The sequence below is a fragment of the Porites lutea genome, chromosome 6, assembly GCF_958299795.1.
Source record: "Porites lutea chromosome 6, jaPorLute2.1, whole genome shotgun sequence".
Lineage (NCBI taxonomy): Eukaryota > Metazoa > Cnidaria > Anthozoa > Scleractinia > Poritidae > Porites > Porites lutea.
In genome coordinates, this window is record NC_133206.1 from 1,841,560 (window position 1) to 1,858,421 (window position 16,862).

Genomic DNA, 16,862 nt, shown 5'->3' on the forward strand with positions numbered 1-16,862 from the left:
TGAGCTTTAGCCGGGAAGCTATTCATTGGTCTACATTTTGCTTAATGGTTCATTATTACTTGTCTTTAGAAAAGACTTTTATAGCGGAGCTCCCACCCGAGAAAATTTGGTAATCACGTGACCATACGCCCCGCCCGCCCGCCCAACCGTCCGTCCTCACCACAGGCAAACCAATGTAAAATAACTCAATCAGCAGGTATGGCAACCCAAATGCAACTAGAGGTTACTTTGGCGGGAAATCGCATAGCCACCGGCGTCTTGTAAAGCAGAGACAGCTAAAGAGTCAATAAAGACGAACACAGAAAGCGGAAATTGTTTCTATATCCGTGTTGTCTAAAGTATTAAGCTTAGATTAATTGTCATGTCCACAAATTTGGAATGCAGAGAAAGAGAAAGACAGAGAAAAAGAGAAAGTAGGCGGCAGGCCAGCAAAGCTCAACGAGAAAAGGGGCGACAGAGATCTAGAGCGAGAAATAAAAAAAAGAGACATTTTTTTTGCAAGAGCAACATGAAAACTTTGTAGCGGCGTTGACAAAATGAGAAATGCTAGCGGCCACCAATCAAATGCAAGGTGAAAATGAGCGGCAGTGAAAAAAAAAGTGAACGAGAACACGTACGACATTTCCTCCATAAAAAGTGTAACTATTAAAAGAAGTTTCTGGAACTTTCACGCTGTAGTCGTGCAAAACAACGGCAAAGAAGTGTACAAAAAAAAGTGTGCTGCACGTGAAAAGTTGCTTTTTTGCTAATTAGACCTATTGCTGTTTTTCACCGTTCTCCAGCGTTGCCTCCGTTCGCCGCTTAGCATTACACGATTTTATATTTTGTTTGAACGAACTATAAATATTATGGAGAGCTTCGCTTTTAGCCCTGCCTAAATCTATATATTATTCATCATTGAATCTCGGACTTAACTTGGTAAATAAATAAATAAATAAATAAATAAATAAATAGATAAAGGGATTCAGAACTTTCGCGGGTGTCTATACCCTGGTCCTAGAGGTTTTTCTTGATTTTTCTTCGCGAAAGAGATCAACAGCAAGCCGCGAAGCGGCGACAACGAGTCGTAAAAGCCACGAGGAGAGAGAGAAAAACCTCTGGTTACCTTGGCCTCGAATCTCACTTTCATGCAGACGACAGGATCAGGATCTGACCCTCGGGCGTTGATTGGTTGATAGTTTTTCAAACACGCAAACCAATTTGATTGGCTCGTTTAATTGTAACTACCGAGGGGACGCTGAGGATTTTCACACCTCATTTTGCCTCTCTCTACTAGGGAAGAAAATTGTTTGTATGCTGCACTCGCAATAATATTTGCACGGGACCAAGGCACGTAAAGGCACACCATATTTAGAGATTTTGACATGGATGTTGTTCCTGAAAGAATTTTCGAAGAAATTTTGACCTCGGTACTTAATGAGCGCTTTCCTGAGTCTCACTGAACAACAAAAGAAAGCTTTGTTCGCTGCGTTGAGTCGAAAGGATGTGTTCACCATTTTATCAACCGGACATGGAAAGTACATTTTCTGTTACAATACTGTCATTCCATTAAATAAACTAACTTGTTTAGGACAGCAAAATAAAAAATCTCCGAATACGGAATGAAATTTTCCTTGTAGGAAGAAAAACATACAACTTTGTACAAGTACGTAATCATTTTCGGTGCAGCTTGATTTTCCTGCGACGCCGAAAAAAGATCTAACCAACGTTATTTTTGGCATAGACCTATTCGGCTAACGCAATGTTGTACCCAATTCAAATCTCCCGGGGATAAGATTCTTTGTGTATTGCATTTGCATTATAATGTGGCTTTCCCCTTTAAATGATATGGAAATTCCTGAAACAAACGTTTTATTCCCAAAGGGTTTGAATTGGGTACAACATTGAGTTAGCCGAATAGGTCTATTGGGTCAACAAAAACCTCTGAAGGTACAGTCCGAACATTAAGGGTTTGTTGTGCTGCATGACTCTTCCCAGCGTCGTTGTTCCACAAAAAAAGGAAATGGAGCCGCCAAACCAAAATGCGAGCCAGATTGCCAGAATACATATTAATATTACTATTTTGAAGGGAATGCCCGCGAATCGACGTGAACGGCGCGTATGGGGCGCCATACTGGACATTATTGCAAACCTTTGATATATGTGCTAAACTCCAGTTTGATATGCTCATTGTCATATAAACATGCTAAACTCCAAATAAATATGGTGTATCTACTTCTGTTCTATATGGCCATTGTCATATAATCGTGCTAAACTCCAGATAAATAGCCCGCAATAAATAAATACAGCCTGTTTTCAACCCCTAAATTTGCAGTGTTCTCTGAAAAAAATTAGCATGCTCAACTTTTCATTTCGTATGGTATGATGCACCGCGCGCTTTAAGCAATGCCGCTACCCAGATCCCTATCGGCCAAAATAGGCCGCCATTTTGAAAATTTCAATAGGGCAGCAATGGCGGAAAGTAGCGAAGATTTTCGAGAGGCAATATTAAACGTCGCTCGCCAGGCAAGGTCACTAGTGGACAATTTTAATGATGGTAATGTGCAGCCTATTGAGCAACGAATGTTGAGTCAGAGACATCATGAAACGGGAGTGTTGTCGACGCGAACACCATCAAGTCAGACAGGAAATGTAAATATGGAAAGCACACCAGTCAGCACTCAGTTAAGAAATTTATTTCCGACTATTGGTAAGAGCGAAGAAGCTTTCAGTTCATCGCTGAAAGCAGTCATTGCTAGTTCTGCAAGGAAATCGTTTAACTGTGTGTGATTAGTCTTAACAGCTAATCCAAGGTCTTTTAAAGTGATGTTGTGTTTTGAAAGGAGTATTTCCTAACTTTTTTAGAGACATATTTATTGACTGATACTTGGCAATTGCCACTGTGACATTTTAAGCATATGAAAAAGTATTTCAAGCATATCTCATTGGTGGTAGAACGTTATAGTTATTGTTCATGGTATTTTGCCACTGATATACTTGGCAATTGCCATTGTTATTACATTTTATGCTTTGAAGAGGTATTTGTTCATGCCCATAAAGTTAGCCCTTCAAGGTTTAGAGTTGAGGTTTAACTTGACATGCGATACAGGCTATCCATAAGAACTCAGAAACTAAACAATCTTTTAGGGCTTTTTGTTTGGAAGCTAATTATCCTCCAATAGCTAGGCCATTTGCACTAAGAAGTCACGTGACATCGTTTAGATGAAAATGAAAGTTATATGATTTTGCCTTAAGAAAACAATTAGTGGGTCATAGCTTCAACAAAATAAAAGTGATTAGGTTTTTCAACCTGCACCATTTCCTTAATGAGGAAGTTCGTGGCTGGTCACATGACCAGAATTATGTGCTCTGTCAATTTTAGCATCGGCAAGATTCCAACTCATTGTTCAAAGGAAGCATTAGTCACGTTACCTCTTAGTGTAAGTGGCCTATTCTTATTGAAAAGTCCATCTCCAAACTTTTGCACTGAAACATTGACATTGTTGCTGTTTATGTTCATAAAGGGAAGTACCTTCATCCCCATGTTATTTCTTAATATAGCATTTTGCATGAAACAAACTTTTTTTTGCAATTGGCCAAAATGACTGATTAGCTTGGAACACTTAGAATGCAATGTATAATACATGTATTAAACATTGTCCTTCCTTTTTCCATACTGTCTCTTGTGTTTGTATTAAGTATCAGTCATCAATAATTAATGTGGAACATGCAAGTGTAACATTTTTTTCTATTATTTGTTTTCTGCGCAATTAGTTTATACCTCTTTTCGTCCTTTCATTTGGTTTATTTGCACCATTAAGTTTTTATTCCTTTCTGTCAGTTTTCGCCCCCCTTGTTAGCGTTTCTTTGGTGTTTCATCATCGTTAGCACCTTTCTAAGTTTCTATAGTTTTATTTTCTGCATATTCTATGATAGTTTTGCAGTATAGTTTGGTCTCAGTTGATTTTGGTCCACGGTTAGTGCAGTTCTGATTAGTTTTTACCAGTCTCTTCGTGTTATCCGCAATTGGCTTCACAGCAGTTTTCTCTGTCCGAAACAATGTAAGTCAGTGTACTTCACAGTCCTTGTTTTTGCAGGCTTTTTATTTCTTTATTCTGATTTTCCTTTGTCACAGCTTGTAATTTTTGCTCTCTTCCTGTTTTAGTTTCACCATGTATTTTATTTCAAGTACCAAGCACGTCAGTTACAATAAATCTTGGTGTGTGGTCTGTTATTAAAGGCCATGAGACTATTACGCTTATTGCAGTTACAAATGGCTATAGCTATGGATTAGTTTATAATCAGTACAATTCAAAACATGGACCTAAATGTCCTGCTTTCTTTTAAAAATGATTTTGTTTCACGGATCATTGACAGATTTCTTATGATAACCTTACAACTTGTTTTGCTGCTTGATATCAAAATCAACAATACAACAACTACTGTACAGTGAAAAAAACTAAAGCAAATGACCTCCAATTTCACTGTTACATGACCTAAATGCCAACCAGGACACAGCCAGGATTGGGACTATGACAGCCTTTATTACAACATGTAAATAGGTAATCACTCAAATATAGGTACAATATTAAAATGAAACAGGTAATAAGACTAGTTACACTCAAATGGAATCAACAAATGTATACATAAGTTGTAAAAACAGCAAGACTGTCAGACATAAAGGAAATGAATTTACTACCAAAAACTACCCAGGGTGGGTAGGGTGGGAAAACTAGTAAATGCAGCTACTAAAGACTGTTTGCTAGCCGAGCTATATTGTACTAAGGTAAAGGCTGTCTTAGTCCCAGTACCCCCCATATTTGATATTTACAACAGCATCACAACCCTGATGCCTACCCTTTAAAATCCGAACTCATCAGACCGGTTTGCAAACTGTTTCTGTAATGCATCAAGCAATACAAAGATGGCTAAATGTTTTGATTTTAATGGATAGCTAACATTGAAATTGGTATGCACCTAAATGAATAGAAGGAAACATTAAACGTCAATGCTGTGACATATGCAAGTTATTTCCTTACCTGAACTCACGTGCTACAGCTACACATTGGACACGACAAATGAGAAGCCAGAATGCTTTCTATTTCTTGTAGTAAAATTTGCGGATGACACTGAGCAAGTTGTTATCAGTAATGATATGGTTACATTGAAATATATTTCTACATTGAAAGTTGATTTCAGTAAACCTAGAGGGAAAGTTTTTTACACTCAGCCCATAAAATGGCCAGTTGCTTAATCTCTAGGTTCCCTGCCCCTCTTCAAACCCAAACTTAAAGCATCTCATTATTAACACCCACAAGCTCAACATATTTAGAGATTCGTTCACTCCTTGTTAGGTTTGTGGGTACTAGGGAGTGAAGGTAATCCAGCTAATCTTCACTCAAAGGTATGTTACTGCTGGGAACAATCACCTCTTGATCCTCTTCTGAAACAGAAATGGCATCCTCTTCATCTACCCCATACCAAACTAATTCTTCCTCTCATAAAATACCATCCAGGGGTGAGTTCCTGCCATTTGCAGATCTTAGAATATCCTCAGTCCAAAGCTGAAGAGGAGATGAACCACCTTCTGTGCAAAGGCCATGGTAATTCCACTGCCTGGTAAATTCATCCAGAGATTTCTTAATTTCCTGCAGAAATACAAGGTGAAGTGACAGTAAATGGACTTCATTGATAGGGTCTAATAGACCAGATCTTTCCATCATGTTGAACTCATCTATATAGCTTCTAAGAACACCACTGGTCACATCTCTATGAAGCCGTTCGACTCTTTGATTGTGCACTGAACTTCCAGTTATCATGCTCCCTCTGTTGACTCCCCGACACTCCAACATCATTCGGGCTACACCCATGTTTTCGAGACCATGGTCACTCCTAACCCTTGAAGGCATTCCATAACTTTGGCAGGCATTCTGAAATAGTGCAAGTACTGTATCGGATCTGTCGTTGTTTGCACAGTGCAGATATGGTATCAACCTAGAATATCCATCAATAGCAGTATGTACCACAAGCCGCCAGCGTATCATCTTATGGTTCCCATCGATGTGCCACAGTGCATTTGGACCTCGTACATTGTACTTTCTTCGACAAATAGTTCCTCTCCACCGAAGTGCTGTTCCAACTGGATCCAACTCACGCATAAGTTCCCTGACTTTCCATCGCTGCACTCTTATTCCCCTGCTATGTAGTGCACCTATCATTCTGGTTTGACCAATCCCAGGGGTAACAGTCATTATTTCTTGCATGATTTCTCTTAGTTCTCCATTCCTAAGTGAAGACCAGTTAACTTCCCCCTCGTCCTCAATTTGAAACTCTTGTCGTCTTCTAGTTAGAGTTTTTGTGGAAATTCCGAGTAGTTCCGCTATTCTGACCCAAGGAAAGTGCAACTCTCGAAGAAATTGTATTTGCCTTTTAGAAACTTTAATTTTTGGCTGACCTCTTGTACCTGTGTAGTTCCTTTCGCATTGGTGAGCTGGCACATTCAATGTGCTTTCACTTAAATCATCTGCTATATTCTCAAAATATACTCGGAGTCTTGTCAAGTATAAGGACAGCTGATCCATGTTGCTATAAAAGTTTCCCATTTCCAAATCACGATCCGCGCTAGTGAGTTCGGCAGCCCTCTCTTTCAAAATAAAAACAGTTTCTCCAGCCTCAGACAGCCTTTCGTGTAACATTTCTATTTCATCTATGTTTTCAATAGATGGAAATATAGAAATGTATTGTTCCGCTTCTGCAAGAAGTGCTTTTGTCCTTTGAAAAAAGGATATAAGTCTATTCTCTGATCCCGCTATACCACCAAGGGCCGCCATTTTGGTTTACCGCCAGTGGCCGATAGGGATCTGGGTAGCGGCATTGCTTAAAGCGCGCGGTGCATCATACCATACGAAATGAAAAGTTGAGCATGCTAATTTTTTTCAGAGAACACTGCAAATTTAGGGGTTGAAAACAGGCTGTATTTATTTATTGCGGGCTATTTATCTGGAGTTTAGCACGATTATATGACAATGGCCATATAGAACAGAAGTAGATACACCATATTTATTTGGAGTTTAGCATGTTTATATGACAATGAGCATATCACACTGGAGTTTAGCACATATATCAAAGGTTTGCAATAATGTCCAGTATGGCGCCCCATAGTCGCGCCCCGCAGAAGTAAACAATGCAGTAAGCGCGATTGATAGACTCTTGCAAACTTTACAACTTCCCGCTGGCACACTGCCGACAGAACAAATAATAATAATAATGATCTTTATTGAGGAAACTTTTTCATAAAAGATATGGTTTTCAAAAAGGACCTCAAAACTAGATATATATTATAAAAACAAAAAAAGCTATAAAATTGCAAAGGGATTAAAAAGATACAAAAAATGCATAAAAAATTAAAAATAAGTATAAGTAAAAATTAAACGTAAGTAGCTATATCAAAAACTTAAAAACATTACGTTTAAAACTATTTACATTCCTTGAGTCTTTGATCGTCTGACTGAGGGAGTTAAAATCGGAAACGGCATGATATTGTGTTCTTTGCTTCCCCCAATTTCTTTTGACACGTGGTAATCTAAAATTGCCTTTGTTACGTGTATTATGCCTATGAAGTACGTCTTGTCTAATCAAGTCCATATCGTGATTAATTAGGCCATTGATGCATTTGTATACGTGTACACACCTTCTTTGAAATCGCCTTTTCTCTAGAGGCAGCCACTTGAGAACGGCTAATGCCTCAGTGGAGGATGAGTACAATGGTCTATTTAAAATAACTTTAGCGGCCTTATTTTGCAAAACTTGCAAACTAGACATAAGGGTAATATTATGTTTATCGCCCCATACTAGATCAGCATATTCAAAAAGGGGCATAACAAGACTTTTATAGAAAAGTAGACGCGCCCTGAAAGGCAATAAATGCTTTATACGCTTGAGAAGCCCAAGCCTCTGATTGATTTTCCCAGTTAGGTGTTCAATATGATCAGTCCATGTGAAATCCGAAGATATATGTATACCGAGGTATTTAAAGCTGCGAACATTACTTATACTATGATCTAAAATTGACAATGTTTGTGAAAAATCCTTGTTATTATACCCAAAAAAGTTGATTTTAGATCGGCCACTTACTTTTACATAAATTCTACAAATCCTGCAGCAGTCGTTTGGAACAATGTCGGTTTCTTTATAAAGTGGTCTTCTTATTCCTGGACTCTTGTCGCACATCGTTAACACATGCTTTAGCTTGACCCCGATTAACAAATCACTCTTTACCACGCAAGTGGAGATGGTTTGCTCATAACATAATTTCCCCAGGTCTACCCCCACTTAAAAAAATAGTGGCTGATAAGCACGTGTTTGCTAAGTTTCCATTGGTCACTCCTTTTATTAGCAATTTGACGCGTTTGACAGCTGTCGTCTGCGTGAAAGTGAGATTCGAGGCCAAGGTAACCAGAGGTTTTTCTCTCTCTCCTCGTCGCTTTCGCGACTCGTTGTCGCCGCTTCGCGGCTTCCTCTTGATCTCTTTCACGAAGAAAAATCAAGAAAAACCTCTGGGACCAGGGTAGGGTGTCTAAGAACATTAAGAAATTTGAACTGCCCTCATTAAGAAGTCAGTGCAAATGGCTGATTGTTTTGTTCATCCCTAACTGCTGATTTCCAAGAGACCTATAAAAATAGACTAGGGACTAAATATTGAGGTAAAGTAGGGATTCATAGTAGAAAAATCTTATTTGACTGGTTCCGCAAATTCGCTGAACTTTATTTTGAAAATAAGGCCTCAATTATAGCCACCTAAATAGCGAATATTTATATGCTAATGTCTGCGAAAGGTGTATCTTTTTTTAATATCACTGAAATGAATGGATTCGTGACAAGCTTTTCAGTTTTCGTTTTTTTGTTGTTTTTTGTTTTTTGTTTCGTTGGTTAAGATAATAAATAACATCCCAAAATAATGTTTTTCACGGTTTTTGTTTCCCTCTCACCGATAAAGACTTTGTGTAAGATTACTATAAAAACATATTAGGGATTCTAAAAAAGGACTCTATTTTTTCTTATTTAAAACCGTTCCATTGTATAATATGACTTCTTTCGTTCTTTTGATTTTCGTACGTCAGTTTACTCCAGACTAAGAAAATGCGCCTTTGAAAATCACAATAAACATTTCCGCTCCATCAGATGTTTAGACTTCTCAAAATCCGGTTGGACACCCAGGGATAAATGAAAGAGTTTTTTTCCAATCCTATATATAGATCAAGTATCCCGGAATCACAACGAAAACGAAATTTTAAATAGGTGTATTTTTTTTCTCTGTGAAGCAAGATTTCACGATGGAATCTCTGCTAAAAACCCTCAAAGAACAGGTTACCTGTTCAATCTGTCTGGATACTTTCACCGATCCTAAGACAATAACTTGCCTGCACACATTCTGCTGTGAGTGTTTGAAGAAACACGCACTGATCAGCCAAAGGAACGGAAAGTTTCGCTGCCCTGAATGCCAGGCTGAAGTCTATCTTCCCCAAGCAAATCGCTTTGATAAACTGCTGACAAGTTTTCATCATAATAGGTTGCTGAGTTTGCTGGCTGTCCGACAGAGTAGCGATGGCAATGAGACCAGATGTAGCATTTGTAAGATAAAGAGCGCAGAGATAAGTTACTGCTTCGAATGCACTAAATTCATGTGCAGTGACTGTGTAAACGCACATCAACTTTTTAATCACTTTACAGACGGACACAAGGTGATGCCAGTCAAACAGTTCCAATCTGAAGACTACGAGGCGCTAATGAAGAGACAGTCATTTTGCTCTCAGCGGTATCATGAGCGCGAGGTATTAAGATATTTTTGTCTCAAATGTAAACTATGTGTTTGCCAAATTTGCCTCACTACGGATCACAAGCCACACGAAGGCCATGACGTTGAACTATTGGATAAAGTTGCGGACGTCGAGAAAGCTAAGATCCTGGAGAGAGTCGATATGTTAAAAGGAAAGACCAAAATTTACCGCGAAGCGATTCATAACATTGCAAAAACAGAGCTCGAGCTGCAAACGAACGCTATGGATGCTAAACGTGAAGTTTTCCACACAGTGGAACAAATGATTGCTGAGATTCGCGAAAGGGAACTTGAGATCTGTACCCTTCTCGAAAACACGAGAGTGTCGCGATTGGAAATAATTAATTCGGCAAAGACACACTTCCAGTCCTTGCTAAAGCAGATCAACCAAGCAGTCGAGTTTGGTGAAAATCTGTTGCAAAGAAGCTCCAGTTCGAACATAATGCAATGGAAACCGAAACTTGAACAGTGTTGTCACTACCTTGAAGATACCCCAATCTTAGAGTTTCCGGTCAGTTCCTTTGTGAAGTATTTTCCAAATTTTGAACCAGAGAAGTTGAATGTTGGTTTTGTGGCAACCAGTGAACCAATTATAGAGGGAATGAATCAAGTTTTCCAAGCTGGTGTAGAGTCAAAGCTGAAAGTCTACCCCAGAATCCAAGGCGGAGTGAAGAGCAAACTCCGTGTTGAAGTGCTTGTACAACCCGCTGATAAAGTAGGAAGTGTAAAAACTTACGGAAAAGAAGATGGATCTTTGCAAGTCAAGTTTACACCAAAGGTTCCCGGTTCCTTCAATATCTTAGTGAGCATTAATGGCAAAGTGCTTACAACCAGCTCTTACACTGTTCAAGTAAAGCAACGGCTCATTCAGGTTGTTAGAGAATTGGAATTACAAGGAGAAAGTCTTCAAGCGCCGACTGGAATTGCTGTGAACAGCAAAGGACAAATCGCTGTTGCTGACAAGAAAAAACACTGTGTCTTCATAATTGACGAAGAAAGAAACTGTGTAAGAAAACTTGGTTGTCATGGCAACAACGTTGGACAGCTTAATTACCCACTTGGTGTTACTTATCTTGACGATGATAATATTCTGGTGGCGGATCAAGCAAATCATCGCATCCAGCAATTTAACATTCAAACAGGGAACTCTGTGAAAAGCTTCGGAAATAAAGGCACAGGAGACGGTGAGTTTCGGAATCCTTTTAGCGTTTGTGTGGATCATAAAGGGCGTGTTATTGTCGCTGATTACAATAATAGCAGAATCCAGGTTTTATCGCAGAATGGTGAACTTTTACTTAAATTTGGAGACAGTGGACCGGGAAGACTTAGCAGTCCTTGCTCATGTATCTATCAGGAGGATATGTTTATCGTTTCCGAATGGGGAAATCATTGCTTAAAGGTTCATAACAATTCAGGGACGTTTTTGCACAAGATTGGAGAAAAAGGCGAGTTGGATGATCAATTGCATCGTCCATGGGGATTGTGTGTCCAAAAACAAGGCAATCATCACAATCTTCTTGTATGCAATGCTCGCAATGGTCGTGTTGATCAGTTCACAATGGAGAGTCGTTTCACCGGAAAAACGATTGATACCTTAAAGTACCCTGTAGGAATTACTACAACACCAGATGGTCTCATTTTAGTCTCAGATACGGACGCCAAAAAAATATATGTTCTCAAATAGAATTAAATAAAATGTAGAAAAGAGCGTGGCCATTATGATGTAGAAACTTAGTGTTGACCAAAGTAAAAGAAAGAAGCGGTCATAGATTTTCAATAAATCTTGGTTCACTGCTGCAACAAGTCAAAAAGATGATAAAATCAGGGCGATTATCCCAACTCGCTCACTTAGTATGTAGGTGAACTCTCCTGGAGTTGATTTAAGCGAGTCAGGGTACTAAGGCCTAGCTTCTCCACATGCTCTTTCAAGGCTAAGCGGGGAGCGTGAACCCAAAATAAGCCATTGCTAGCCAGAGGGTGCTACTGCGCAAGCGTTTTCTCAAGAGTAAAAATAATTTACGGCAGCTGGCCGCAAGCACCTGCTAATATGATATATCACCATAGCAACTTAAAAGGTGAAAATGAAAATTTTCTATTTGACCTAGCACGTAAATGAAAATTTTGAAGGCGGTAAAATGGATGTCAGCTTTAAACAACTAACAGAGCCGAAATTTTCAAATCAGTTTACACGATTTCAGTGAATTGAGGTTTTACAAATGTGGATTCTACAGTGACTCTTGTTGCAAGATTTAAAAGCGACGAATGGCAATTAACTTCTCAAACACTTGCGGCAATTAGCGTTTGCAAGATACTTAGTCTCCTCAGTACTTTTGTTTTGTTTTCTTCGAGGCTTAAGCGTATTTAAATTCGAAAAAATTAAATATGGACAGGTCATTTCGTTTTGTCAGTTCGACTTGGAATATAATGACACGATTCTTCTAGATGGTCAAATTCGACGTTTATATTTAAAAGTACAACGGTTAACTGTTTATCATTTTAAAAATGTATTTTAGAACAAACCGAGTTGCTAATGACGTGCTTCGTAACCCACGAGGAGGTTTTTGTGGCCAGTCTGCGATGCCAAAAGATTTCTTATTAAAAGGAGCGGGTATCAAGAAAGATAAAGATCGTCAGGAACTACCACATTTGACTACGGGAAAAATGTCAGAGAAAGGAACAGGAATTATTTCTAGGCCGGCACGGAAAATGTCTTTCAACGAAATTGCCACAGCATGCAGGCTATCGTTTTCTCCTTGTTTGCAGGTGCGAACTGTTTACAAAACAGAGGGCCAGAAAGAATGCAACGATATTGAAGAGTCAACTTTAGGTTTGGAAGACAAAAGCCAAATAATTCGAGATTCTGAAATGTCGGCCTTAACACCGCCAGAAAAATGGTGTTCCAGAAAGTATCTTCAAATACAGAGATCAAACTCATGGTTGCTAGGAAATCAAGTGGAGCCAATGTTTCACAGTTTTTGTGATAAACACGAAGACACAGCACAAAATCAAGGGGAATCAAATGTAACGAATCGTCTGAAACAATTGAAATCGTCGATTCTGATAAAGAAATATTGTGCGACCAAAGAAAATATTCAAGTTAAAGCCATTGGTGAAAAACTAAGAGTTCCCGAGAATCAACAAGAGACGGAAACGGAGAAGAGAGCAATAAAGCTATCGCGGGGCGAAAGCCTTGAAAGTTTACGCAGGGCAAGTAGCGGGAAAGATCGAGAAAGAAAAGCATTCGAGACATACAGAAAAAACCACGGTTCTAGAGGCGGGAAAAATATCAACGCTTTAAACTGCGTTTTGAGTCGCAGAAGTGTCCTTAAAAATCAAACAGTCGAAGATGAAGATTATCAAGAAATAGATGTTGAATATTTACTAAAACTTAAGACAGTCTCGAGTCTTTCACGCATGTTTGATTCTTCAGCCATCGACGTAGTAGCAAAGGAAAACACTGTTAAGACTGAGACATCTCTGCCGTCAATTCATGGATCACAATGGAACCTCAAGCAACGCTATGTGTCCGAATTAAGTTTTAATCCTTCGACACCAGTTTTAAGGGAATATACTAGAATAGCACAAGCGAGAGCTGTTGATTTTTCCGATGCTTCTATTGAAAATCAACTGTATATCATGTAAATAAAAAAAAGGTCGCATGCAGAAACTGAAAAAAATAAAATAAAATGCTCACACTGTCCAGTCATGTTTTACTTTGGGAATTATGCATAAAATTAAGCACTGTCTTTAATGATAATGATGATGTAATGAATTTGTATAGCGCTAAAACTATAGAAGAATATTCAAAAGCGCTTTACATTAAGTTAAAATTAATGAATAAGTAATAAATAAAAAAAATAAAAATCCCTGAAAGCTATAATAATAACAATGATATGTTATGCTATGGTAAAATCTAAAAAAAATGAAATTCGAAAATTCCAAACTAAATTAAAATTAAACATTAGAACTATTCCAACAAATTAAAAGCTTTCTTAAAAAGAAATGTTTTAAGTTGCTTTTTAAAAATGGTGAGGCTGCTACTAGTGATAGATAATGTATATTTTCCTTTTTACTAAATTCCATAAAAGAATTATAACAATGACATATCCCCGCACATGTATTTTTCTTTTAGAGACGGGCCATTAGAAAATTTATTGAGCGGGGAGCGAAGTTACAGAAAAAAAATTGGTGGAAGGGAAAATTACTGTACTCATACGAAAAACATTCATGCAGACGGAGTAGCCCTAAAAAATTGTTGTCATTGGCCTAAAAAACTTGCGAGGTAAATGTTAACGAAAAATATTCACGTTGCTAGAACCCAATATTAGGGATGCACTGACAAAAGTGAAAGAAATCTAGAATATATACAAATCAAGAAATCAAACGTAAATTTGCCCTATTTACAGCTAGATACTTCCTCACTTGAGTTTTAAAATCACTAAAAACTACAGAGTTCATTGCAGCAGAGGGTAATGAATTGAAAACATTAGAGGTACTAACCTGGAAAGTACCCGACTAAAGGATTACTTTTAATTAACGTCTCTTCTTTCGAGGACCTCAGTGTTCGTGTTGGATTTTGAATGTCTAGCTTAAGAAAGGACGGCCAGTCATTATAATGCAAGGCTTTAAAAACAAAGTTAATCAATGGGCATTTATCCTAGTTTGGTTAGATCCGGCATATGTATATAGCTCCCAAGAACGAAACCTGCAGGGGCTAACTGGACACGTTGTAGGCGCTTTATTAGGTATTTCGGGATTGGATGACTAACAATGTCATTGTAGTCAGTTTTCGATAAAATCAGACATTCCACCAGTTGCTTTCGGACATGGAAGGGAGTTACGTGCTTGAATTTTCTAATTACAGCTAGTGTAGCCTAGCAGCTAGAGATCTTCAAGTTAATCTGACTGACTTGGGTCCCCAGCAGGCGAAAGTTTGAGACACACTCGAGCCTTTTCCCGTTAACCGTGAGCTTAAGTAAACATGTCTCAAGTCCATGTGCCCTTGATATCTGAGCTGATGACAGCATCATCACCTTTGTTTTCTTTGGATTCACAGCTAGGCTGCATTCTAAGGACCAGTCTGACAACTTGTTTAGCGCGTCTTGAATTACCAACTGGCCGACTTCAAGATCAGATGGCCTGAAATGAGTATACATAGTCGTGTCGTCTGCGTATTGATGACAGACAACTTCAGATGAAAGAGCAGAAGATAGGTCATTCACGTAAAGGTTAAACAAAACGGGTCTTAGAATTGATCCCTGAGGAACCCCGTAAGTAGTACTGATTTGTGCTGATGAGCGGTCATCAACTTGCACAAACTGTTTCCGGTCCATTAAAAAGCTTGCTATCCCCTGCAGGGAGGACCTCGAGAAACCCATTAGGTGCATCTTAGACAGGACTTTCTCGAAGGCAATGGTATCAAAAGCCTTAGAGAAGTCTGCCTTAACGGCCAGTGTAATTTCACCCCTTTTCATGGCCTTTAGAATGTCATCCCTTATCACCAACATTGTGGTTGTAGGGGAGTGACACTTCCGATATGAACTGATGTTAGATTACAAGATGGCATTCTCCGTGAGAAAATCAGTGATTTGGCGGAGAGCCAGTTTCTCATAAACCTTAAATAATACAGGTAAAATAGAGATAAATCGGTAATCGTCATTTGTCCGTGGCTCATCCACCGTAGGAATCGGACTAATGCGCGGGCAGTTTTCCACAACAGGGGATATTCATTTCTGTCAAGGCATGAGTTGATATGCGTGAGCGGAAAGACCAGCCGCTCGGCCACCAGCTTGACGAAATTAGCTGGTATGTTATCGGGGTCCGGTAGAGCAGTCCCATCGCAGTCCCTTTATCTCTCTAAGCACTTCCTGATGAGTGGCGTAACAGAAACGGAAGGAGGAATGCGAGTCATCTGTAAGACGATCGATCAGCCGGTAGATGTCCTCGCTGAGCGCCGGAGACGAAGCAGTGACACTCTCAGCCGTCGAGGCGAAGTGCCTGTTAAGATCGTCGGGGTCAGCGCGGAGTGGTTGTTGGCTTGGATGGAGAGAAAGGTTTATCGTCCTCCATACCTCCTTCGGTCGCTTCGAGGAAAACACAGTGATCATAAAATACCGCTTGGCCTTCTTAATAAGGTTATTGAGCTTGTTTCGAGTGTATCTAAACATGTCCCATGCACCTTTCTTAGGAGGGCGTGCGTGCGCCTCCCGGCGTTGGTTTGCGACACTTGCAGGGAGTGAATATTCGGATAGTTTAACCAGGACACGGGGGGTCGGTCACCTTCGTTCTCTCCAGCAACGTTCTGGTTGAAAGTCGCGATCTTGTTATTGGGGTCGTCGAAAGCATACACGATTTCAAGGACAGAGCAGCGAAGTCCTCAATAGAAGCCGTTTCAGAAAAACGTTTTTCGTTCCTGATGAGCTTATATCTAGGTACATAACGTGTAATCCCCACGCAAGCAAACGGACGTAACGGTCGCTTACTTGCGGACATGGAAGTACTTCAATGTAAGTAATGCGTTTCGGTGCGTTAGTAATTATGTGATCAATTAGGGTTTTGCTAGTCTTCGCTATTCGTGTTGCCTTGGTGACCATCTGCTTAACATTGAGCGAGTCTAACAATTCATTGTAATTCATCTCTGACATTTCAGGGCGAAATATGTCCAGGTTAATGTCCCCAGCCAAGAGTAGCATACCATCCCACGAAGCTCCGTTTCCACTTAGCAAATCCTCAAAAGTCTGTATCCTGTCAGAGAAGTTCATTTGGCCCCCAGAGCGGTAAATTGTGACAAGCAAGCTGTTTTTGTTGCGGCCTGGAAGCTCGATCCACAGGTGTTCCAAAAACTTGTCTCAAATCAATAATCAAATGGCCCAAAGTTTGTTTAACTCGTTTGCTAACTCGGTCCCAACTCGGTTCTTAACTCGGTTCCTAACTCGGTTGTTTGTTTAACTCCCCATACAGTCATAGATTCACTTACGCGGTCCCACTTTTATGTCATGCTAATGAGATGAACATTTTTGAAAATTCTTAACGACATGGTAATCAGGTG

The 16,862-nt window shown here is 39.4% G+C and overlaps 2 protein-coding genes across 2 annotated transcripts; one reads left to right on the top strand and one right to left on the bottom strand.

The window, feature by feature from the left end:
- Positions 1-7,238: 7,238 nt before the first annotated feature.
- Positions 7,239-8,208, bottom strand: LOC140940835 (uncharacterized). The gene has a single exon (XM_073389798.1). It carries the CDS (start codon positions 8,206-8,208, stop codon positions 7,420-7,422), a length of 789 nt encoding a protein of 262 aa, XP_073245899.1. The 3' UTR covers positions 7,239-7,419.
- A 1,089-nt stretch (positions 8,209-9,297) lies between these two features.
- On the top strand, positions 9,298-11,498 carry LOC140941183 (E3 ubiquitin-protein ligase TRIM45-like). Its single transcript, XM_073390158.1, has one exon. The coding sequence runs from the start codon at positions 9,312-9,314 to the stop codon at positions 11,496-11,498; it is 2,187 nt and encodes a 728-aa protein (XP_073246259.1). The 5' UTR covers positions 9,298-9,311.
- Positions 11,499-16,862: the final 5,364 nt, after the last annotated feature.

Excerpts from the sequence above, each read along its gene's own strand:
- LOC140940835 (XM_073389798.1), bottom strand. The coding sequence starts at position 8,208 with ATGTGCGACAAGAGTCCAGGAATAAGAAGACCACTTTATAAAGAAACC.
- LOC140941183 (XM_073390158.1), top strand. The coding sequence starts at position 9,312 with ATGGAATCTCTGCTAAAAACCCTCAAAGAACAGGTTACCTGTTCAATC.